This window comes from Sciurus vulgaris (assembly GCF_902686455.1).
Source record: "Sciurus vulgaris genome assembly, chromosome: 16".
In the NCBI taxonomy this organism is placed as follows: Eukaryota; Metazoa; Chordata; class Mammalia; order Rodentia; family Sciuridae; genus Sciurus; species Sciurus vulgaris.
The window spans coordinates 26,551,946-26,578,667 of NC_136477.1; the positions used below are offsets into that span (position 1 = coordinate 26,551,946).

The following is a 26,722-nucleotide window of genomic DNA, read 5'->3' on the forward strand; positions in this document are numbered from 1 at the left end:
TTTTTTAATTATGGCTTTATGGTTATACATAGTAGTTGGGTTCATCCCAACAAACTCATACATACTTGGAAATCTATTTCAGTTTATGATTCCCCTTTTCCCTCCCCCGCCCTTTTCCTTCCTGTCCTCTCCCCAACCTCAACTCTTGTAGATCAGCCTTTGAGACTGAAACCCAGGTTGGACTGCATCATTCCTACCTCCTGAGGGCTCCCTGAGGATTTGCAGTTTGTCTCCATTACAAGGGTGAAGATGGAGGACAGGTGCTACCCAGTGATCTTCCCAGATGAGCGGAATTTCCGCCCCTTCACTCCTGACTCTCTGGCTGCCATAGAGAAGCGGATTGCTGTCCAAAAAGAGAAAAAGAAGTCCAAAGACAAGACAGTGGCTGAACCTGAGCTTCGACCTCAACTTGACCTAAAGGCCTCCAGGAAGGTGCCCAAGCTCTATGGCAGCATTCCCCGTGACCTGATAGCAAAGCCCCTGGAAGACTTGGACCCGTACTACAGAAATCACAAGGTATTTCTGCGGGGAGGCTGGGCTGTTCAGGAGTTGCTTCATTCCCAGAGCCCAGGAAGACAGGTTAAGAGGAAATGGGCACAGATTGGTGTCCTTCAATGGGGCCCTTTTGGGCATTCGGGATGGGACAATGCACCATTTAACAGATTTGTCCTGTTTTTGGCATCCCTAGACATATCTACTGAAGTAGAACCCTGTCATTATGACAGATAATCAAAAATACTCACACATTTCTGGATCCTCTATCATATCTCTTTGTGTGAATAGTCCACACTCCAACAATTATCTTAAGACCTAATCCATGTGGGGACATTCACTGACCTCCAGAGTCACAAAGTTGCTGGTCAAAACATACCTCCGTCTTCAGAATAATTCTGCAAAAACAAAAACTGCAGTTCTTGTTAAAAGTCAAACCAGGACTCACTCAGCCTGTGGTTCCCTTGAATTTTCTGTAAATGAACTCATAATAAATATCGCTGTCATTGTATTTAATTCCCACCACGTTTGGTGTTTTGCAGACATTTATGGTGTTGAACAAGAAGAGAACAATCTACCGCTTCAGTGCCAAGCGTGCCTTGTTCATTTTGGGACCTTTCAATCCAATCAGAAGTTTAGCCATTAGAATCCTGGTCCATTCATATCCTTTTGCTAAGTCCAGGTCACACGAAAGGTGCACAAGTTCCAGGGGGTTTACATGTCGAGTGAGTGGAAGCCAACACTCATCTGTTCAGCTAGTACTGTCTGAGTGGTACTACTGCAGCACTGATGGGCATTGTGCTGGGGGTTGGTTGTCAACAGGTGTGTCCCCTGCCCCCTGCTATGGGATCCTTATCTTCAGAAGGAGAACAAATGGCAGACAGTTTAGAGAGAGAGAGATCAGCAGGATGGGAGTGGCAGTGTGGAGAGGAAGGAGCGTTGAAGCGGACGCCCACCCTGGGCTGGCCAACTGGTAACCTATGCACCTTATTGGTTGGACAAATGCATTGTGTTGGACCTACACAGTGTTTAAACATTCTGGGGACATTTTCTAACATGAAAAGGCCAGATTTCCAGCTTCTCTTGCAAAATGGAATCTCTGGCATGTCTAGGCTACATTCCTTCCTGGAAAAAATTGACATTGTGAGAAATCATCGCCTCTTTTAGAGGGGCATACATGCTCTGTTTCACCCCATCTGGACCCCTCCTATGGAGCAAGCAGCATTAGCTGACTTTGCAAATGTATGATGTTCCAGCCTCTTAAGACAGAGTTTGCAGCCTCGGTTTTAAAGGGTAAAGACAGATAGAAATTATTAAGCATTTCTGATGCGTGCAGAGGATAGGGGGGACATTAGACCATTTTGGGCACAGGGAAGTGAAAAAAAAAAAAACATGAATTACTACACATAATAAAATATTGAGGAGAATGGTAATGAAGTTAAGTTGGTTTCCCTAGAAACAGGACCTGAGATGGGGACTGTCATTTAAGTGATTTAGTAGAGGAGTGCTCTCTAAAGAGGGAGAAAGGGAAGCAAGATGGGGCAAAAGAAAGAGCCAAGCAAGACGGTGGTCTCGTCTAAGTCTGCTTGAGCCTGATCCCAGGAGGAGCTCTGGAGCCTGGATGGCACCAGACTAGCATAGCGTTGTCCAACTTTGAAGCAAGGGGCCAGATTTGTGTAAGTCTGTGTCAGCCAGACCCGCAGATGAGGGTGTGTGGCTCTCGGTTTGGCAGGGGGCAGTTCCGCAGAGGGGACAGGCACGAGTTGTTCTCAGCTGAGTCTTACAGTTAGAGGATGGTGGCTCCTGGGGTGCATCGCCCACAGAGTATCTGCCTTAATGGGAGCTGGTCACGTTGTTCAGCATGTTCATTATCTGCACGGTCATTGTCAACTGTGTGCTCATGGCTGCGGTTCAAGTTAAGGAAAGCAATAGTACCGAGACAGACACTACTGAGTGAGTACTTCCCTTCCTTCACCTGTCCTGAAGTGCAAAACAGATCTATTCAAGTTGAGAGAAAGAACAAGTCCCCAGTAAACCCAATCCCCCAATGGAAAGGCTGGCACAGTCAGACTTATTTGTGTACATTTTTTTCTAACAATTGTCTTTAAAGGCCTTTTTTTTTTTTTTTTTTTTTTTTGCGGTGCTGGGGATTCAACCCAAGGCCTTGTGCTTGCAAGGCAAGCACTCTACCCACTGAGCTATATTCCCTGCCCTAAAGGACTTTTTTTTTTTTTTTAAATAATGAATGAAATTTTAATTGAGATACTAATCGTACATATTTCTGGGGCACAGTGTCATTTTATTACATGTGTATAGTATGTAATGATCAACTCAAAATATTTAAAAACAATACACCTTAGCATCTTCCTCTTATCTAGCTGTCTTTGTACCTGCAAGACAATCTCGCCCTCTCCCTCCCTTTCTCTACCCTGGAATAGTGTTAATTTTTGTCATTCATTGGCTACCAAAGAGGAAGCCAATGGTGCCAAAAATATTACATTTGTAATAAACCGAACGTGCCTGATTTGTGTCTAAATCTTAAGCGGTTTTCTTTGGGCTTACATAGGTTTGATAGGAATGCACTTTGATGATTTATTTTCATCAGGTAAATAAACCATGGTTCACTTAACCATTCTGGTATTTAAAAGTGCAAGTGGCATAGTCAGCCTCTTTTTTCAGGAAGCTATTTTAAAATGATCTATTTTTTTTTTCAGAATAGATTCTTAGAAATTGGTTCCCAAGATCAAAATGTACATTATAACACTGCTAAGTAGACAAAATATTTTCCAAAACATTTGTGCCTATTTACCATCGTCGGTATATTCTATTAACTAATCAGTTTTTCTTCTTGCCAGCTTTCAGTTTTTCTTCTTCAACTTATGTTGTTAAAATATTTATATTTCTTTAATTTCCTCATGTGCAAGACTTGCTGATGTTTTAGTTGTGAATTGTATATTCCCATTTTCGCCTATGTATCCTGTTTTATTTGAGTGACTCCATTGTATAATTAAATTTTTTTTTGTCATTTCAATTGACTTTTCAGAAAGTTGCCTTTTTTATTAAATTTTTAATTTTTTAAATTTGTTCCAAGTAGTTATATATGACAGTAGAATGCATTTAGACACACTGACATAAATGTACAACTTCTCCTTCCTCTGGCTGAACATGGTGCAGTCACACGGGTCTGTAATCATATATCTATATAGAATATAAGTTGTTTATTAATTTAGAAATTTCTAAATTTGATAAATATTTTCTTATATGTTGTGCAAGTTTTTTTCTTTAAACTTCTTTCAGTTTTCTTTTCCTCCTTTCCTCCCCAATCTCTGGTCACCTCCATTTGATTCTGTTCTTTGAGAGGACCTATTTAGTTAGTTTCCACAAACAAGTGAGAACCTGTGATATAAGTATTTCTGGGTTTGGTTTCGTTGGCTTAACATAGTGACTTCCACTTCCATGTCATTGCTTGAAATGACAGAATTTCATTCCTTTTAACAGTCCGGTAATATTCCACTGTGTATATACTCCACACTTACATACTCCACACTTTATCCATTCATCAACTGATGACTGTCTAAGTTGATTCAATATTTTAGCTCTATGAACATGCAGCAATAAACATAGAAGTACAAGTACATCTTTTTGGTATATTGATTTCATCTCCTTTGCATGTATACTCAGTAGTGGAATTGCTGAATCATATGGTAGTTCTATTTTTAGATTTTTGAGGAAGCTCTATATTGTTTTCCATAATGGCTGTACTAATCCATATTCCACCAACAGTATATAAGAGTTACTCTTTCTCCTTATTTTTGCTAACATTTGTTATTTTTTATCTTTTTCATGATAGTCACTCTAACGGGTGACATAACACCTCATTGTGATTTTTTAAATTTTCAAATTTTATTTGTTCTAATTAGTTGTACATGACAGTAGAATGTATTTATACATTTTGATAGATCATACATAAATAGAGGGTAATCTCTCATTTTTTCTGATTATACATATTGCAGGATCACCTCAGACATGTAGTCATACGTGTACATGAGGAAATAATGTCTGTTTCACTCTCCTGTCATTCCTTCCCCCATACCCCTTCATTGTGATTTTGACATGCAGTTCCCTGACGAAGTATCTGTTGAACATCTTTTCACATACTTTTTGGCCATTTACATGTCTTCTCTTGAGAAATATCTACACAGATAATGAGCCTACTCTTAATTGGATTATTATTATTTTTTCTATTGAGTTCTTTGAGTTTCTTACATATTCTGAATTTTAATTCCTTTTCCAATGAATAAGCTGCAAGTATTTTCTCCCATTTTTCAGGTGATCTCTTAACTCTGTTGGTTATTTCCTTTGTCTCATTGTTATTGATTTCTAATTTAATTCATTTGTCAGAGAAAAATGTATATAAGATTTTAGTCTTTCGAGATCAAGAGAAATTTGCCTTATAGTCTGACTTGGGAATGTTTCAGGTGCACTTGAGAAGAAGGCTGCAGTTCTTTGGCATGGTGTTCCATAAGTGGTCAGTTAAGGTGGTTGATAGGGCCATTTAGATCTTTTATACCTTTACTGATTTTTCTACTTAGTGCTTTCATAAGTTACTGAAAAAGAGGCTTGAAATTTCCATCTGTGGTTATGGATTTGTCTCTTCTTCCTCTCTTTTTAAGTTTACTTTGTGCATCTTTCAGCACTATTTTGGACACACATACATTTAAGATTATTAAAACTTTCTGATGTATGCATTCTTTTATTATTATGAAATGAATTCTTTCTAGCAATACTCATTTTAGTGTTTATTATTAATATAGCTACTGCCATTTCTTATATTGTTTTCATGTTATATCTTTTTCCATCTTTTTATTTCAATCTTTTTGTATCTGCATTTATAGTATGTCTCTTGTAAAGAGCATTTATATCATTAGTTTTTGCATTTTTTGCGATCTATCAATCTGATATTAGTCTTTTGATGGCATATTTAGTCCATTTACATTTAATATAGTTATGATTATACTTAAATTTAAGTCCACTTTTAATTGGTTTTGCATTTATCTCATTGTTTTTGCTCCTTTGCTATTCTATTGTTCTTTCATTCCTGTCTCCTTCAGTATTAATTAGTTATGTTTTAGTGTTTTATTTTGTCTACTAAATTTTTAGCTTTTTGTCTTTGCATTATTTTCTCAGTGATTGTTCCAGTGATTAACTTATGCATCCTTAATGTATCACAATGTACTGACAGTTAATATTGAATTGCTTCAGGTAAGCACAGGAACCCTGCCACAGTATAATTCCACATCTGTTTGTTATTTGTCATTTATTTAAATTAATATGTGGGACAACACCAGCAATACAGTTTGTGACTTTTGCTTTAAGTGGGTATATGTCTTTTAAAGTCATTCCTGCGTGTAGATATAAATTATCTTCAGGTGTCATTTCTATTCATCCTGAATAACTTCCTTTAATAAATATGTATTCAATTTTTTTATTAATGCAACACAATTGTACATAATAATTGGATTCATTGTTCCACATTCCTATAGCCACATAGTTGTTCAATCTCATTCCCTAGTCCCTTTTTTTTCTCTTCCCTATACCCTCCCTCTTATCTGATTGCTCTATTCTACTGATTTCCCTATTATTATTATTATTATTATTATTGTTATTATTTTACTTAGTCCATTATAATTAAATATGTGAGTGGGATTCATGGTGGCATCCACACATGGACATAGCATAATGTGGTAGAATTTCATTCCCCAGTACTTCCCTTTGTTCATTTCTCTTCCCTTCCTCTCGATCCCGTTATACTCCCTTGGTCTCCCTTCTTTTTTTGTGAAATCACCTTTTAATTCCTTTCCCTCCCTCCCTGCCTCCCTCACTCTCTCTCCCGCATAGGAGAGAAAACATTTGACTCTTGACATCTGAATCTGACTATTTCACTTAACATGATGTTCTTCAGTTCCATCTACTTATCAGCAAAGGATGCAATTTAATTCTCTTTTAATAGTTTCTGTGGTTCAGTTCCATCAGCAGCCCATTCTCTCAGTTTATATTTATCTGGAAATATCTTTATTTTGTATTTTTTGAGAGGTAATTTCATTGGCTATAGAATTCTTGCTTGATGATTTTTATTCTAGCACGGTAAGCATGTTATATCAGTGTTTTCTGGCCTCTGTTCAGCTCCCTCTTGCTTCCAGGATTTTCTCTCTAAATTTTCATCTTCTCTGACAGCTCTGAAACCCATCCTCTGCCACCTTCTATCTTCAGGACTAGAGTCATTTGTCAATGTTGAGGAGGAGTATGGGGTTTGAAAAATACTTTCAGACCAAAATAGTTAAACATTTTCATAATCTCAGGTATTGCAATTAAATTCCTTTAAAAGGGATGTTTCCATGGGTTGGGGGTTTAGCTTAGTGGTAGAGTGTTTGCCTAGCATGTGTGAAGACCTGGACTCTATTTCCAGTACCACAAAATAAATAAATAGGCAATTAAATACATTAAAGGAATTTTCCTTTCAGTTTCTGTCTTTTTTTCCCCAATACTGGGGATAGAACCCAGGGATATGGTTTATTTTGAGATGAGATCTTACTAAGTTGCTGAGACTGGTCTCAAACTTGGGATTCTCCTGCCTCAGTCTCCTGGGTTGCTGGAATTATAGGCGTGTGCTACTACACCTGGACTTTTGTTCAATTTTGAGGACCTTCAAATAATGGTCCTTATATATTTCATCTATTTAATACTCATTATTTGTGGAAGGGTTTTCCAAACCTCCTCATGCCCCCACCACCTTCAGCAGGAGTCAAGTGTCTCTTAATTGTACATGTTTTTCTTTTCATGCAGTAAAATTTAACAAACTTTTCTTTTATTCTTATGGATTTTGACTTCCAGTTAGATTCTCTCTAGCTTTAAGTCATAAATAATTCTCCCATATATATATATATATATATATTTTTTTTTTTTTTTTTAAGGTTTTTTTTTTTTTTGGTACTGGGGACTGAACTCTGGGACATTCGACCACTGAGCCACATCCCCAGCCCTATTTTGTATTTTATTTAGAGACAGAGTCTCACTGAGTTGCTTAACACCTCCCTTTTGCTGAGGCTGGCTTTGAACTCTCCATCCTCCTGCTTCAGCCTCCCAAGCCACTAGGATTGCAGACATGTGCCACTGCACCCAGCAAGAATCCTCCCAGGTTTTCTTAAGGTGCATTTTAAAAAATGGATGCATCCCAAATTATACAGACTGGAGGGTCTCACTGTGGCATATTCACATGTACATAAAAACACAATTTGATCAATTTCACTCCCCAATACCCTCCACTCCCTCACCTCCCTGCCCCTGAACCCCTCCTTTTACCCTAATAGTCACCCTTCCACTTTCATGGGACCCCTATTTTTTCCCCTCTTGTTTCCACAAATAAGGGAAAACATATAGTGCTTTTTTCTCAGAGTCTGACTTATTTTGCTCAAAATAATGGTTTCCACCCATTTTCCTGCAAATGACATAATTTTGTTCTTCTTGTGACTGAATAAAAGTCCATCATGTGTATATAACACATTTTCTTTATCCATTTATCCATTGATGAACACCTGGACTGGTTCTATAGCTTGGCCATTATGAATTTTGCTGTGATAAATATGGGTATGGATATGTCTTTAAAGTATGCTGAATTTAATTATTTTGGATAAATACCAAGGAGTGAGGTAGTTCTATTTTTGGCTTTCTGAGGAACCTCTATTCTGATTTCCTCAGTGGCTGTACTAATTTACTCTCCCACCAACAGTATATGAGTTCCTTTACCCCTGTATCCTCACCAGCATTCATCATTACTGATATTCTTTTTTTAAAAAAATTTTTTATCTTTACAGATTCACTGTACATGCATGGAGTACAACTTTTCATTTCTATGGTTATTCACCATGTAGGGTCACATCATTCGTGTAATCATACATGTACATAGGGTAATAATATCTGTCTTGCCTACTTTCTTTCCTTCCCCCACCCCTCCCACCCCATTTCCCTCTACACAATCCAAAGTCCCTCTATTCTTCTCTTACCCCCACCCCCATTATATATCATCATTCACTTATCAGAGAAAACATTCAGCCTTTGGTTTTTTTGGGCTTGGCCTATTTCACTTAGCATGATATATTCCAACTCCATCCATTTACCTGCAAATGCCAGAATTTTATTCTTCTTTATGGTTGAGTAGTATTCCGTTGTGTATATATATCACAGTTTCTTTATTCATTCATCTATTGAAGGGCATCTAGGTTGGTTCCACAATCTAGCTATTGTCAATTGAGCAATTATTATTTCTGTAGTATGCTGATTTTAAGTCCTTTGGGTATAAACTGAGGAGTGGGATAGCTGGGTCAAATGGTGAATCCATTCCAAGTTTTCTGAGGAATCTCCATACTGCTTTCCAGAGTAGCCGCACCAATTTGCAACTCCACCAGCAATGTATGAGTGTGCATTTTTCCCCACATCCACGCCAACACTTATTGTTGCTTGTGTAGCCATTGTTATTGGTATTCTTGATGATATTGTAACAGGAGTGGGAAGGAATCTCTGTGTAGTTTTTGCTTTGCATTTCACTGGTGGCTAAATATGCTGAGCTTTTTCCCCATATAATTGTTGGCTATTTGTATTTCTTTTGGGAAGTGTCCGGTCAGTTCATTTGCCCATTTATTGATTGGATTATTTGATTTTTTTTAATGTTGAGTTTTTTGAGTGCTTTATATGCTCTGGATATTAATCCTCTGTTGGGAGAAGAGCTGGCAAAGATTTTCTCCTTTTCTGTCAGTTGTCTTTTGACTCTGCTAATTGTTTTCTTTGCTGTGCAGAAGCTTTTTAATTTGATGTCATTCCCTTTATGGATTCTTCTTTCCTGTGCTACTGGCATCCTAGTCAAGAAATCTTTACCTGTACCTATGTGCTGAAGTGTTTCCCCTATTTTTTCTTCTAATGATTGCAAAGTTTCAGATTTTTTTTTTTTTTTTTTTTGCGGAGGGTGGATACTGTGGATTGAACCCAGGAGAGTTTTACCACTGAACCGTCCTTTTTTATTCACAGTCCTTTTTTATTTTATATATTTATATTTAGTTGTAGATGGACACACTACTTTATTTCATTTATTTATTTTTTAATGTTGTGCTGAGGATTGAACCCATTGTGCTAGGCAAGTGCTCTACCACTAAGCAACAACCCCAGCCCCCACAGCCCTTTTTATTTTTTATTTTGAGACAGGGCCTTGCTAAGTACTTACAGCCTCACTAAGTTGCTGAGGCTGGCCTCAAATTTACTATGTTCCTGCTTCAGCCTCCCCAGTCACCGAGGTTACAGGTGTGTCCCACTACACCTGCTACGTTTCAGGTCTCATACTCAGGTCTTTGATCCACTCTGAGTTGACTTTTGTGCAGGGTGAGAGATAGGCCTCTAGTTTCATTCTTCTACATATGGATATCCAGTTTTCCCAGCAACACTTGCTAAAAGATACAATGCAGTCCCCATCAAAAGACAAGTGACAGTCTTCACAGAACTAGAAAAGCAAAATCTTAAAATTAATATGGAAGAACCAAAGAACCAGAATAGCCAAAGCAATCCTGAGGGGAGAAAAAATGCAATGTTGGAGGCACCACAATATCTGATTTCAAATTACGCTAGAGTCATAGTAACAAAAACAGCATAATGTCAACATAAAAAACAGACAGGTAGACCAATGGAACGGAGAAGAATATGTAGAGATACCCACACCAACAACCATCTTATTCTTGACAAAGTTGCCAAAAGCATGCAGTAGAGAAAAGATAGCCTTTTATAGTGCTTCTATAATTTCCTTTTAAAAAATAAACTTAAACATTTGACCAATTTACAATTTATCCAAGTACAGAATGTGATAAACATATCTGATTCCATATTTCATCTCAGATGCTTATTCATTTAGGAGTCTACCTTTTATCTTCTAATTTGAGATATTTCTTCTCCATTTAGAATTGTTTCTAGGCTTCCTCCTCTGCATTGGTCTGCATTTTCTTTTCTTTTTGCAATTCTGGGGACTGAACCCAGGAATGCTCTTCCACTGAGATACATCTATATAAGCTACATCAGCCTTTTTTATTTTTATTTTTGTATTTTGAGGCAGGACCTCCTTAAATTGCTCAGGCTGTCCTCAACCTTGTGATCCTCCTGTCTCAGGCTCCTAAGTGGCTGGTATTATGGCATGCACCACTATATCTGCCTTGGTGTGCATTTCCATATGTCCAAACTATACTTTTTAACTATCAAGTTTGCTCGTTTATGATTTCTAGTGCTACCCGACATCATCCTCATTGCTCCTCCTTTGAGGATTTTTACTGTTTCTGTTGGTTTATTTTCCTACCTAAATTGTATAGTCAACTTGTTTAGTTTTATTAATGGCATTAAAATTTATAAATTAACCTGGAGGAAACTGATGTTTTTATGATGTTAGAACTCACTGAGAACATGTCTTTTCACTTAGTCCTTTATGTCCTTCAGATTTGCTTGAAAGTTTTCTTCACATAGATGTTCCAAATTTCTTGTTAAATGTATGTTTGTGAATTTTATGTCTTTGTCATAATTGTAAATCTGATCTTTCCCCTATTGTATCTTGTAACTAGTTGCTATCATTATATAAAACTACCAATATGTAAAAAATTATACACATGCATGCAAATTCTTGGGAAATCATTGATAAAATGTTATTTAAAAATGTTTTCCTTAATGCATTATAGTCATACATAATAGTGAGGTTCATTTTGACATAATCACACATGCGTGGAATATAATTCACTCCATTTAAGTCCCCAGTACTTCTTCTTTCCCTCTCCTATTCCCTCCTCTGTTCCCCTTTTTCTACTCTACTAGTCTTATTTATATTTATTTATTGTTTTTAAAATTGGTTCTTTACAAATATACATAAAGGTGGAATTCACTGTGGTATATTAATATGTACATTGCCTAATTTGGTCAATTTTGTTCTGCCTTTTCTCCTTTTTCCTGTCACTCCTCCCACTCCCTCAATCTTATGCTACTGTGTTTATCTTCCTTCTATTTTCATGGGACTCCTCTCCTTTGCCCCCTTGTTTTGCTCTCAGTTTCTGCACATGAGAGAACACATTTGACCCTTGACTTTCTGAATCTGGCTTATTTCACTTAGCATGATGTTCCCCAGTTCTATCCATTCACCAGCAAATGGCATATTTTCATTCTTCTTCATGACTGAGTAAAACTCCATTATGTATCTATACCACATTTTCTTAATCCATTCATCTGTGACAGGCACCTGGACTGGTTCCATAACTTGGCTATTGTGAATTGTGCTGCTATAAACACTGATGTGCTTGTATTACTATAGTATGCTGCTTTTAGTTTTTTTTTTTTTGGATAAATACCAAGGAGTGGAATACCCGGGTCATATGTTGTTTTGATTCCTAGTCTTTTGAAAAGTCTTTCCAAACTGCTTTCCAAAGTGGTTGTACTAATTCATCATCCCCTCAAAATTATACAAGTGTATTTTTTCCCCTAACATTCTCTCCAGCATTTTTTAAAATTATTATTTGTGTTCTTAAGATGGTCATTCTAACTGGAGTGAGATGAAATCTTAATGTAGGTTTGATTTGCATTTCTCTGATTGCTGGAGCTGTTGAAAATTTTTTCATATATTTATTGGCAATTACTTCTTTGGAGAAATGTCTGTTTAATTCTTTTGTCCATTTATTGATTAGGGTTTTTGAGGTTTTGGTGTTAAGTTTTTTGAGTTCTTTATGTATTCTGGATACTAATCCCTTGTCAGAGGAGTAGTTGGCAAAGATTTTCCCCCATTCTGTAGGCTGTCTCTTCATGCTTTTGTTACCTTTGTGGTACTGAAACTTTTTAATTTGACACCATTCTACTTATTGATTCTTGGTTTTATTTCTTGAAGTTTAGGAGTCTTATTAATGAAGTCAGTGCCTGTGCCAACATGTTAGGGTGTAGATCTATGTTTTCTTCTAGCAGTTGCAGTGTTTTTGGTCTAATTTCTAGGAATTTCTAGGTCTTTTACCCACTTTGATTTGACTTTTGTGCAGGGTGAGAGATGGGGATCTAATTTCATTCTTCTACATATAGATAGCCAGTTTTCCTAGCAATATTTGTTAAAAAGGCTATCTCCAAGATATGTTTTTGTCACCTTTATCAAGTATCAGATGACTATATCTATGTGGGTTTGTCTCTGTGTCTTCTATGCTATTCTATTGGTCTTCATGTCTGTTTGATGCCAATACCATGCTGTTTTTTGTTACTATAGCTTTGCAGTATAATTTGAGATCAGATATTGTGATGTCTTCAGTATTGTTTTTTTCTTAGACTTGCTTTGGAAATTCTGTGTCTTTTATTCTTTCAAATGAATTTTAGGATTGCTTTTTCTAGTTTTGTGAAGAATATTATTGGTATTTTTATGGAGATTGCATTGAATCTGTGTAACATTTTTGGTGGTATGGCTATTTTGACAATATTAATTCTGCCCATCCAAGAACTTGGAAGATATTCCCATCTTCTAAGATCTTAAATCTATTTCTTCAGTGTTCATAGTTTTTATCATAGAGGCCTTTCCTCTCCTTGATTACATTTATTCCCAAGGGTTTTTTGTTGTTGTTGTTATTGTGAACAGGGTAGTTCTTCTGATTTTTTCCCCCAGCAGATTCATTTTTGGAGCACAAGAAAGCTACTGATTTAGGTATGTTGATCTTGTATATGCTACTTTGCTGAATTTGTTTCCCCACTCTACAAGTCTTCTGGTGTTTGGGGGAGGGGTCTTCTAGATATAGGATTATGACATCAGAAAACAAAGATAACTTGACTTCTTCTTTTGCTACTTGTATTGGTTTGATATTCTTCTGTTGCTTGACTGCTCTGGCTAGAGTTTCAAGAACTATATTGAATCAGAGTAGTGAAAGTAGATATCCTTGTTTTATTTCTGATTTTAGAGGATATGCTTTCAGTTTTTCTCCATTCAATATGATGTTGGCTTTGGTGTTGTTGTATATAACCTTTATAATGTTGAGGTAAATTCCTTCCAACCCTAGTTTTTCCAGAGTTCTTAACATGAATGGGTGTTGGATTTTGTCAAAGGTTTTTATTGCAACTATTGAGATGATCATATGATTCTTGCCCTTAATTGTATTTATGTGGTGAATTACATTTACTGATTTGCATATGTTGAAGTAAACTTGAATCCCATTAATGAAACCCATTTGATCATGGTATATTATCCTCTTAATGTGTTTTTGAATGCAATTTGTCAATTTTTTATTAAGAATTTTTGAGTCTTTATTCATTAGGGATATTGGTCTGAAGTTTATTTTTCTCTTTCTTTTTATTTTTTATTTAAAAAATTTTTCCCTCTTTCTACCTCTCCCCCCATACTTTATTGAGTTAAAATTGAAGAACAATAAAATGCACATATTTGAAGTATGCAAATTGATCAGTTTTAACATGAATGTAACCAATACAATAAATACAAAAAGCATTTCCATTACTTTTTAAAAATTTTAAATCTTGCAGAATGTGTTTCCTGCATGATTGATTACATTAGAAATCAATCACCTTAAGATACATAGAACCCCATTCCCATATGTCAACTATTTCAAAATCAAATGATGCATTTATAAATATCTCAGAGGTCAAGGAAGAAAGCACAAAAAAATGAATAAAAAGTGCTTTGAACTAAATGATAATAAAAGCTTAAAACATTAGTATCTCTGGGATGAAACAGTACTCAGATGAACATTTATAACTTGAAGTACTTGTATCAGAAAGAAGCTAGAATAACAATCAAATTATTTTCAAATTACATAGTAGGGAGGAAAAATAAAAGTGGGAGCAGAAATATTTGAAATAGAGAAGAAATAATACAGATAAAATTTGATAAAAATCAAATGAGTCTAATCAAGGAAAAAGCAAGAAGACAAAAATTAATATCAATGGAAAGGGAGCTATCAAAACAAACCTACAGATGTTAAAAATATATTAAGGTAATTTTACAATTGTATGCCAATATATGTGATAGATTACATAACGTGGTCTATATTAGAGAAGGATACATGTGCTGCTGAGAAAAAAGTATATTCAGTTATTGATGGATGAAATATTCTATATGTCTGTTAAGTCTAAATTATTCATTGTACTTTTGACTTCTATAGCTTCTTTATTTAGTTTTTGTTTGGAGGATCTATCCAGTAGTGACAGAGGTATGTTAAACTCATTATTTTGAAATTCATTAGTTTGTTGTGGTCTATTTGATTTGTGAAATTGAGAAGGGTATATCTGATGTATGTAGATGCTCCATTGTTTTGGGGCATAAATATTTACAATTATTATGTCTTATTGATGTATAATTCCCTTAAGCCATATGAAATGTCCTTCTTTGTCCCTTCTGATTAACTTTGGCTTAAAACCCACTTTATCTGATATGAGGATAGAAACCCCTGCTTGTTTACTCGATCCATGTGAGTGATATGCTTTTTCCCATCCTTTCACCTTCGGTCTGTGGATGTCTCTGCCTATAAGGTAAGTCTTTTAGAGACAGCATATTGTTGGGTCTTTTTTAAAATTCAATCTGCCAGTCTGTGTCTTTTCAAAAAATTTTAAATTTGTTTCAATTAGTTATATATGATAGTAGAATGCACTTTGATACATCATATATAATGGAGTATAACTTCTCATTCTTCTGGTTATACATGATATAGAATCTCACCAGTCATACAGTTATATATGTATATAGGGTAATAATGTCTGATTCATTCTATTATCCTTACTATCCCCTCTCTCTCCCCTTCCCTTCCTATACCCTCTCCCCTCCCTTCAATTCTCTCTACCTAATCTAAAGTAACTCTATTCTTCCCTAGTCAACCTCCCTCCTTGTGAATTAACATCTGCATATCAGAGAAAACATTCAGACTCTGTTTTTTGGGATTGGCTTATTTCCCTTAGCATGATATTCTCCAGTTCCATTCATTTATCAGAAAATGCCATAATTTCATTCTTCTTTAAGGCTGAGTAATATTCTAATATATATATACATATATATATATATGTGACTATATATATGTCACTTTTTTTAATCCATTCATCTGTTGAAAGGCAGCTAGGTTGGTTCCATAGTTTAGCTATTGTGAATTGAGCTGATAGAAACATTGATGTAACTACATTACTGTAATATGCTGATTTTAAGTCCTTTGAATATAAACTGAGAAGTGGGATAGCTGGGTCAAATGGTAGTTCTATTCCAAGTTTTCTGAGGAATCTTCATACTGCTTTACATAATGGTTGCACCAATTTGCAGCCCCACCAGCAATGTATGAATGTACCTTTTCCCCCACATCCTCACCAATGTTTATTGTTGTTTGCATTCTTCATAATTGCCATTATGACTAGGGTGAGATGAAATCTTAGAGAAAAATCTTAGGATTTTCATAGAACTAGAAAAAGTAATCATGAAACTTATTTAGAAAAATAAAAAACCCAGAATAGCCAAAGCATTTCTTAGCAAGAAAAGTGAAGCAGTAGGCATCACAATTCCAGATTAAACTATACTACAGAGCCATAATAACAAAAACAGCATGGTATTGGCACCAAAATGGACACATAGACCAATGGTACAAAATAGAAGACACAGAGACAAACCCACATAAATACAGGTATCTTGTACTAGACAAAGGACCAAAAACATTCACTGGAGAAAAGATAGCCTATTCAATAAATGGTGCTGAGAAATTTGGAAATCCATATGTAACAAAATGAAATTAAACCCCTATCTCTCACCCTGCATGATGCTCAAAGTGGATCAAAGACTTAGGCACTAGAACAGAGATCCTGCATCTAATATAAGAAAAAGTAGGCCCAAATCTTCATCATGTTGTTTAGGATCTGACTTCCTTAACAAGACTCCTAAAGTTCAAGAAGTAAAATTAAGAATCAATAAATGGGATGGATTCAAACTAAAAAGCTTCTTCTCAGCAAAAGAAACAATAATGTGAAGAGAGAGCCTACAGATTAGGAGGAAATCTTTACCACATGCACCTCAGATAAAGCATTAATCTTCAAGTTATATAAATAACTCAAAAAACTTAGCACACACACAAAAAAAACCCAATCAATAAATGGGCTAAGGAACTAAACAGACACTTCACAGAAGAAGAAATACAATCAATCAACAAATATAAGAAAAACTGTGCAACATCTTTAGCAATTAGAGAAATGCAGTCTGTGTCTATTGATTGATGGGTTTAGTCCACTAATGTTCAAGGTTATTGAGATATGATTTGTATTCCTGGTCATTTGAGTTTATTTCTAGTTTTTAGTTTGAATTAGTTTCTCTTTTGATTGATTATTCCTTTAGTGTAATTCCTTCCTTCACTAGTTTTCACTTTTTCTTTCATTTCATCTTGATGGAATATTTTGTTGATAATTTTCTGTAGTGCAGGCTTTCTAGTTGCAAATTCTTTTACCTTTTGAATATCATGGAAGGTTTTTGCTTTATCTTCAAATCTGAAGCTTAATTTTGCTGGATGTAATTTTGGTATTATTTTCTTTCAGAGCCTGGTGCATTTTATTCTAGGACATCCTAGCTTTGAGGGTCTGGGTTGAGAAATCATCTGAGATCCAAATTGGTTTCCCCCTATATGTAATCTGATATTTTTCTCTGACAGTCTTTAAAATTCTATCCTTATTTTATATAGTAGGCATTTTCATTATAATGTGTCTTGGTGTGGGTCTGTTGTAATTTTGTACATTTGGGGTCCTGTAAGCCTCTTGTATTTGATTTTCCATTTCATTCTATAGGTTTGATATTTTCTATTATTTCATTGAAAAGATTGTGCATTCCTTTGGTTTGTATCTCCATGTCTTCATCTATCCAATAACTCTTAAATTTGGAATTTGGTCTTTTCATGTTATCCCATGATTCTTGAAGTTCTGTTCATGGTTTCTTAACATCTTCTCTCTGTGGTCAACTCTGTTTTCAAGATTATATATTTTGTCTTCATTGCCTGAGGGTCTGTCTTCCAAGTGGTCTAGTCTGTTGGTGATGCTTTCTATTGAATTTTTAATTTGGCTTATTGTTTCCTTCATTTTGAGGATTTCTGCTTGTCTTTTTTTTTTTTTTTTTTCAGAATCTCTGCCTCTTTATTGAAGTGGTCTTTCACTTCATTTATTTTATCTGTGATTTCATTTCTTATATTCCCTTTACTTTGCAGATCAGAGACTCCTCCTCTGACTTTTCTTCCACTGTGGTGTCAATGGATTCTGTTATTGGAGTGTTTTGGTTTGTTTGGGGTGATTTGTTCTATTGCTTTTTCATGTTGTTTGTGTGTCTACTCATCTAACAGTATGGATCTGGGGAAGTAGAGTTGATACCCTGTGGACTTATAGAGTCTCTGAAGGTTTCCAGTACCTCACTGTTTAGGGGAAGACAAATAATAACAACAACCAATGCAAACAATATACAACATTAAACCAAATAGCTCCTATTATCATCTCTACAATGTTAATGATCACAATAAACACAAATGATATGATCAAATATTGCTTAAAATAACATTTGCAAAAGGGTTTATAATTTCAAATGGTGGACAGGAATAGAACAGAAGTGATAATAGGATGTGATGATGATGAGGGAGGAAGAGAGAAGAAGTAAAAAATTGAAAGTGGAGTGAAAGAGAGGACAATAGAGATTGGCTGTTAGCAGAAGAAATGAGAGACTCAAGGGACACAGGAAAAATATATGTAAAAAGTAAAAATTTAAAAAAATTAAAAATAAAAGAATACAAAACAGAACAAAAATATATTAACCAAACATCTGAGTTTACACACACAAAAAAACTAATCCATGAAAAATAACTGACTTCAAAAATGCTAGAAATGAGAAAAAAAAATACAAATATGTATAAATGTTCATGTACCATTAAGGTCAAAATTAAACAGAAAAAGAAAAAGATCTTGATGAAAAGTTAAAGAATTCTTTCTGGTGGGCTGAGGATATAGCTCAGTTGGTAGAGTGTTTGCCTTGCAAGCACACGGCCCTGGGTTCAATCCCCAGCAATGCAAAAAAAAAAAAAAAAAAAAGAATTCTTTCTGTTGGCGTTCAAAGTACTCTCAGCTTCTCTTCTCAGAAGTGTTAGGTGGCATCTTCTGCAGGGTGATGCTCCACCCTCTGGATTGCTGGAGTGAGACAGGTAATCCCGCAGGTGGAGTTCCTGGAGGCGGGGTTTAGGCTGAGGTGGGCTCCAGGTTCTTCACTGAATGCCAGTTTGTTTGGAGAATTTTAAATCAGCACACCTCCAGCGCCCAGTACTTGCTGGTTCATGCTGGAAGACTGTATTCCAGGAATCACCCCTGGGTTCCACTCCTGTGGTAAGGGACCCTATACTTAGTCCCTGACACAACCTTCACACCCACTGTTTCCTGGTCTCAGGTTCAGTCTCCAGACAATTTCTTCTGACCCCACTCTGCCAAGTTCCTGGCCAGATATGTCTCTCCCAGCTGGTCCTGCATCAGGCAGGTTGGAGGAGAAGGGGTAGAACTGAGCGGGTTTCCCCTGTGTAAAAACCTCTCTCCATGTTTGATATTTTTCCTGGTCACTTAAGCACACTCGGTGTTGTGCAGTGTGTGTTTACTGGGTCAGTATTTCAAGCCAGACTCACGTTTGCCAGGATCACCTCCCTCAGCTGTTGCAAAATTGTTCCTTCTTTTGTCCTCCACATGCCACCTACAGAGATGGAGTCTCCTTTCGCCACCCATGAATATTGTACAGTGAGTGTTTCAGGTTTGAGGGGCAATGTCTTTGATCTCTGAACTCTCCATACCTGGACACACTTCGGGCCTCCTGGAAAAGCAGATTCCTTTAACTCCCTTGTCTCTCTACTATGCTCATGGAGGGACTGCTCTGGCTGGTGCTCCTGGCCCAGCTGTGGCAGTGGTTTTGCCATTGGGGATTTCTTCTTTTTAAAATTATATCTAACTTCCTGAGTCCCTGATATGCTTTGAATTTCCAGTTTTAAATTCCAGTAAAGTCCCCCTGCTTATTTTTTGTTCACCCACCTTCCTGAGAAACTGCCTGTCCGCTTTCTTGGTTTTACTCCATGGAGCAGCCGGGAAAACGACCTCCTCTCTTCCGCCATCTTGAAAACCTCCCTGAATTTTTCTTTCCTTGATGTGCTTTGTCTGATTTTGGTATCAGGGTGATATTGGCTTCATAGACTGAATTTTAGATGTTTCCTTCCTCTTTATTTCATGGCATAATGTGAGGAAGATTAGCATTAGTTGTTCTTTAATGATCTGGTAGGACTCGGCTGAGAATCCATCTGGTCCTGGGCTTTTCTTGGAATGTTTTTAATTGCTGCTTTGATCTTGTTGCTTGATATTTATTTAGGTTTTTCTATATCCTCATAGTTCAATTTGGGTAGATCATATGTGTCTAAAAATTTGTCAATATCTTCTAGATTTTCCAGTTTCTTAGAGTTTATATTTTCAAAATAGTTTTTAATGATCCTTTGGATTTTGAAAGTGTCTTGGTAATATCCTATTTTTCATTTCTAATTTTGTTGATTTGGGTCTTCTTTCTATTTCTTTTGGTTAGTTTGGCTAAGGGCTTATTAATCTTATTTATCTCTTCAGAGAACCAATGCTTTGTTGTGTTGATGCTTTATATTTTTCCATTCAGCTATAGATTTTCAATTTCAGCTGTGATCCTAATTATTTTCTGCCTTCTGCTGATTTTGTAATTAGTTTGTTCTTCCTTTTTTTTAGGTCCTCAAGGTGTAACATTAGATTGCTGGGATCTTTCTGTTTTTTTGTTAATGTAGGTGCTCAATGCTGGAAACTTTCCTCTTAGAATTACCTTCATACTGTCCCAGAAGTTCAGATATGTCATTTCTCTGTTTTCATTGTTGTCATATTTGCTTTCTTTCTCTTTTTATCACTTGGATGACTTCCCATATTTTCTGTATTTTGGAATGTTTTCTATAGCATGGAAATGAGCCATTCTGGGGTGTCAGGAGAGGGAGAATTATTCAGCAAAATAGCTTATGTTTGCAAATCTCTTTCTGGGGGTGAGATAAGATATAAGGAATTAGTAGAATGGGAAGGGATTAGTTTATTAATAGTCTTTGCATTTTTCCTAGGTAATTGGGCTTTATTTAGCTTTACTTCTGAATATTTTACTATATCCTTTTTCTCATTTATAATTTTGTTCATGGGCATTCTTTTTTGTGTGATTAAATTTACCAGGGGTTTGCCTGTGATTATGTTCTTCTAAGACCAGCTTTTCCACTTGATTTTAAAACACACTTTATCTTTTCTTCTACTTTCTTTGGTTTTTGTCATCATACATTCATTAGGATTTAACGTTTTCTAAAATACGACTTTGAATGTTTAATTCATGCATTTTTTTCCTTCTTTTTGCAAATAAGGAAAATATTTACAGGAGCAATGCCTTTTTGTAAAACTTTGTCTCAGAGTTTTTTTTTTTTTTTGAAAGAGTAAGAATTGTTTATTGCATTGATTTACATACCAAGGTGGTTGCCCCCTAGGCAGAATAGCAAGGAAATCAAGGGATGAACAGTATATATAAGGTTTGGGGGCCAGAAATGAACACATTCATAGCTGGGCACAGTGGTGCATACCTATAACCCCAACAATTTGGGAGGCCGATACAGGAGGATCACAAGTTAGAGGACAGTCTCAGGTGTTACAGAGTGCACAAGATTTACAAACCTCCACGAATATGAACCAAATTGAAAGGGAAAAAGTTTTTTTTTTCTTTTTTTAATAAATAACACTAAACACTATCTATTGACAGATACCAGATTGTATGACAAGAAATTTACTTTTGTTAACTGTCATCTTCAAAATAATCTTTTTTTAAATTTATTTTTATTGTAAACAAGTGGGATACATGTTGTTTCTGTTTGTACATGGAGTAACAGCATGCCATTTGTGTAATCATACATTTACATAATGTAATGATGTTTGAATCATTCTGTTATTTCCCCCCCCACCCTTCCCACCCCTCTTTTCCCACTATACAGTCCTTCCTTCCTCCATTCTTGCACTCCTCCCACCCCCCATTATGTGTCATCATCCGCTTATCATTCATCCTTTGGATGGATGAGATCATTCATCCTTTGGATTTTTGAGATTGGCTTATCTCACTTAGCATGATGTTCTCCAATCTCATCCATTTACCTGCAAATGCCATAATTTTATTATTCTTTATAGCTGAGTAATATTCCATTGTGTGTGTGTGTGTATATATATATATATATATATATATATATATATATATATCACAGTTTCTTTATCCATTCATCAATTGAAGGACATCTAGGTTGGTTCCACAGTCTGGCTATTGTGAATTGAGCAGCTATGAACTGAAGTATGCTGACTTTAAGTCCTTTGGGTATAGGCCGAGGAGTGGGATAGCTGGGTCAAATGGTGGGTCCATTCCAAGCTTTCTAAGGAATCTCCACACTGCTTTCCAGAGTGGCTGCAAATTATTGTATGAGTGTACCTTTTTCCCCACATCCTCTCCAACACCTGTTGTTGCTTGTATTCTCGATAATCGCCATTCTAATTGGGGTGAGATGGAATCTTAGTGTAGTTTTGATTTGCATTTCTCTTATTACTAAAGATGGTGAACATTTTTTCATATGTTTGTTGATTGCTTGTAGATCTTCTTCTGTGAAGCGTCTGTTCATATCCTTAGTCCATTTGTCGATTGGGTTATTTGTATTCTTGGTGTAGAGTTTTTTGAGTTCCTTATAGATTCTGGAAATTAGTGCTCTATCTGAAGTATGGGTGGCAAAGATTTTCTCCCACTCTGTAGGCTCTCTCTTCACATTGCTGATAGCTTCCTTTGCTGAGACAAAGCTTTTTAGTTTGAATCTATCCCAGTTATTGATTCTTGCTTTTATTTCTTGTGCTATGGGAGTCCTCTTAAGGAAGTCTGATCCTAAGTCAACAAGTTAAAGATTTGGACCTACTTTTTCTTCTATAATATGCAGGGTCTCTGGTCTGATTTCAAGGTCCTTGATCCATTGTGAGTTGAGTTTTGTGCAGAATGAGAGATAGGGGTTTAGTTTCATTCTGTTGCATATGGATTCCTAGTTTTCCCAGCACCATTTGTTGAAGAGGCTATCTTTTCTCTATTGCATATTTTTGGCACCTTTGTCTAGTATTAGGAAATTGTATTTATTTGGATTTGTGTCCATGCCCTCTATTCTGTACCATTGATCTACCTTTCTATTTTGGTGCCAATACCATGCCGTTTTTGTTACTATTGGTTTGTAGTATAGTTGAAGGTCTGGTATTGTGATACCCCCTGTTTCATTCTTCCTGCTAAGAATTGCTTTAACTATTCTGGGTTTCTTATTCTTCCAGATGAATTTCATGATTGCTTGCTCTATTTTTGTAAGGTACGTCATTGGGATTTTAATTGGAATTGCATTGAATCTGTATAGCACTTTTGGTAGTATGGCCATTTTGACAATATTAATTCTGCCTATCCAAGAACATGGGAGATCTTTCCATCTTCTAAGGTCTTCCTCAATTTCTTTCTTCAATGTTTTGTAGTTTTCATTGTAGAGATCTTTTACCTCTTTGGTTAGATTGATTCCCAAGTATTTTATTTTTTTTTTTGAGGCTATTGCAAATGGAGTTGTTTTCCTCATTTCCCTTTCAGTGATGTTCCATCACTTGCGAATTAAAAATGCTGTAGATTTATGCATGTTGATTTTATAGCCTGCTAGTTTGCTGAATTCATTGATGAGGTCTAGAGGTTTTCTGGAGGAAGTTTTTGGATCCTCTAAATATAGAATCATGTCATCAGCAAATAGTGACAACTTAAGTTCCTCTTTTCCTATTCATATCCCTTTAATTTCTTTAGTCTGCCTAATTGCTCTGGCTAGAGTTTCGAGGACAATGTTGAATAGAAGTGGTGAAAGAGGACATCCCTGTCTTGTTCCCGTTTTTAAAGGGAGTGGTTTCAGTTTTTCTCCATTAAGAATGATGTTGGCCATGGGTTTAGCATAAATAGCCTTTACAATGTTCAGGTATGTTCCTACTATCCCTATTTTTTCTAGTGTTTTGGGCATGAAGGGGTGTTGTATTTTGTCAAACGCTTTTTCTGCGTCAATTGAAATAACCATATGATTCTTATCCTTAAGTCTATTGACATGATGGATTATGTTTATTGATTTACGGATGTTAAACCATCCTTGCATTCCAGGGATGAACCCCACTTGATTGTGGTGCACAATTTTCTTAAGATGTTTTTGGATACGGTTTGCCAATATTTTGTTAAGGATCTTTGCATCTATATTCATCAAGGATATTTGTCTAAAACTTTCTCTCCTTGATGTGTCTTTGCCTGATTTGAGTATGAGGGTGATATTAGCTTCATAGAATGAGTTTGGGAGGGTACCCTCCTTTTCTATTTCCTGGAATACTTTGAGAAGTATTGGAATGAGTTCTTCTTTGAAGGTCTTGTAGAAGTTGGCTGAGAATCTGTCTGGTCCTGGGCTTTTCTTGGATGGTAGATTTTTTAATGGCTTCTTCTATTTCATTGCTTGATATTGATCTGCTTAAATCGTGTATGTCCTCCTGGTTCAGTTTGGGAGGAGCATATGTCTCTAGAAATTTGTCAGTGTCTTCGGTACTTTCTATTTTGTTGGAATACAGATTTTCAAAGTAACTTCTCATTATGTTCTGTATCTCAGTGGTGTCTGTCGTGATATTTCCTTTTTCATTATGAATTTTAGTAATTTGAGTTTTCTCTCTCCTTCTCTTTGTTAGTGTGGCTAAGGGTTTATCTATTTTGTTTACTTTCTCAAAGAACCAACTTTTTGTTTTGTCAATTTTTTGAATTGTTTCTTTTGTTTCAATTTCATTGATTTCAGCTCTGATTTTAATTATTTCCTGTCTTCTACTACTTTTGTTGTTATTCTGTTCTTCTTTTTCTAGGGCTTTGAGCTGTAATGTTAGGTCATTTAGTTGTTGACTTTTCATTCTTTTCTGGATTGTGCTCCATGCAATGAAGTCTCCTCTTAGTACCGCTTTCATAGTGTCCCAGAGATTTTGATATGTTGTATCATCATTCTCATTGACCTCTAAGAATTTTTTTATCTCCTCCCTGATGTTTTCTGTTATCCATGTTTCATTCAATAGCATATTATTTAGTCTCCAGGTGTTGGAGTAATTTCTGTTTTTTATTTTGTCATTGATTTCTATTCTCAGTCCATTATGATCTGATAGAACACAAGGCAGTATCCCTATTTTTTGCATTTCCTAAGGGCTGCTTTGTGGCATAACATATGGTCTATTTTCGAGAAGGTTCCATGTGCTGCTGAGAAGAAAGTGAATCTGCTCGTTGATGGATGGAATATTCTATATATGTCTATTAAGTCTAGGTTATTGATTGTGTTATTGAGTTCTGTGGTTTCTTTGGTTGGTTTTTGTTTGGAAGATCTATCTAGTGGTGACAGCGGTGCATTAAAATCGCCCAGAATTATTGTGTTGTGGTCTATGTGATTCCTGAAATTGAGAAGGATTTGTTTGATGTACAAGGATGCACCATTGTTTGGGGCATAAATATTTACTATCGTTATGTCTTCCTGATTTATGGTTCCCTTAAGCAGTATGAAATGTTCTTCTTTATTCCTTCTGACTAACTTTGGTTTGAAGTCCACTTTATGTGGTATAAGGATGGAAACTCCCGCTTTTTTACTGAATCCATGTGTGTGGTAGGTTTTTTCCCATCCTTTCACCTTTAGTCTGTGGATGTCTTTTTCTATGAGATGATTCTCTTGCAGGCAGCATATTGTTGGGTCTTTCTTTTTAATCCATTCTGCCAGTCTATGTCTTTTGATTGAGGAGTTTAGGCCATTAATGTTCAGGGTTATTATTGAGATATGATTTGTATTCCCAGTCATTTGGCTTATTTTTGGTTTTTAAGTTGGCGTGGTTCCTCCTTTGAGTGGTTTTTCTCTAAGGTAGTTCCTCCATTTGCTGACCTCCATTGTTGTTTTTCATTTCCTCCTCATGGAATGTTTTGTTGAGAACATTCTGCAGTGCAGGCTTTCTATTTGTAAATTCTTTTAACTTTTGTTTATCATGGAAGGATTTTATTTCATCTTCAAATCTGAAGGTAAGTCTTGCTGGGTATAGGATTCTTGGTTGGCAACCATGTTCTTTCAGAGCTTGAAATATGTTGGTCCAGGCCCTTCTAGCTTTTAGAGTCTGGGTTGAGAAGTCGGCTGCTATCTGTATTGGTCTCCCCCTATATGTAATCTGATGTTTTCTCTCATGGCCTTCAAAATCCTATCTTTATTTTGAATGTTAGGCATTTTCATTATAATGTGCCTTGGTGTGGACCTGTTGTGATTTTGTGCATTTGGTGTTCTGTAAGCCTCTTGTATTTGCTTTTCCATTTCATTCTTCTGGTTTTGGAAATTTTCTGATATTATTTCATTGAATAGGTTGTTCATTCCTTTGGTTTGTATCTCTGTGCCTTCCTCAATCCCAATAATTCTTAAATTTGGTCTTTTCATGATGCCCCATAGTTCTTGGAGATTCTGTTTATGATTTCTTACCATCTTTTCTGTTTGGGCAACTTTATTTTTAAGATTCAATATTTTGTCTTCATTGTCTGAGGTTCTGTCTTCTAAGTGGTCTAGTCTTTTGGTGATGCTTTCCATTGAGTTTTTTATTTAGTTTATTGTTTCCTTCATTTCAAGGATTTCTATTTGGTTTTTTTTTGAGAATCTCTATCTCTTCGTTGAAATGATCTTTTGCTTCCCGCACTTGCTCTTTCAGCTTATTGGTATTATCATTCATTGCCTGCATTTGCTCTCTTATCTCATCCTTTGCTTCACGAATCATCTTAATCATGTATAATCTGAAGTCCTTTTCTGACATTTCTTCTAACATACTGTCATTGGATTCTATTAATATAGAATCTAGATTTGTTTGGATCATTTTCTTCCCTTGTTTTTTCATGTCATTCATGTATCTTCCCCTCTAGCATGCAGATCTGGGGTATTGCAGATTTCCCCCTATAGGCGTATAGTGGCCCTATAGGTTTCCAAAACCCTTTCTTTAAGGGGAGATCAATATTAGCAGTGCCCAATTCAGACACTATGCAATCCTAGACCAAATAGCCCCTATGGGGACA

The 26,722-nt window shown here is 36.0% G+C and overlaps 1 protein-coding gene across 1 annotated transcript in view; it reads left to right on the plus strand.

Annotated features, from left to right (window-relative positions):
- Positions 1–249: 249 nt before the first annotated feature.
- The window catches only part of SCN11A (sodium voltage-gated channel alpha subunit 11), a gene marked incomplete at both ends in the record, with an annotated part of 95,600 nt that continues 69,127 nt past the window's right edge, over positions 250–26,722 (plus strand). The window contains 3 exons of the mRNA XM_079116159.1: positions 250–516; positions 1,035–1,145; positions 2,336–2,445. Of these exons, the coding sequence (XP_078972285.1) occupies positions 250–516; positions 1,035–1,145; positions 2,336–2,445 (488 nt within the window). The remainder of the gene's footprint in view (positions 517–1,034; positions 1,146–2,335; positions 2,446–26,722) is intronic.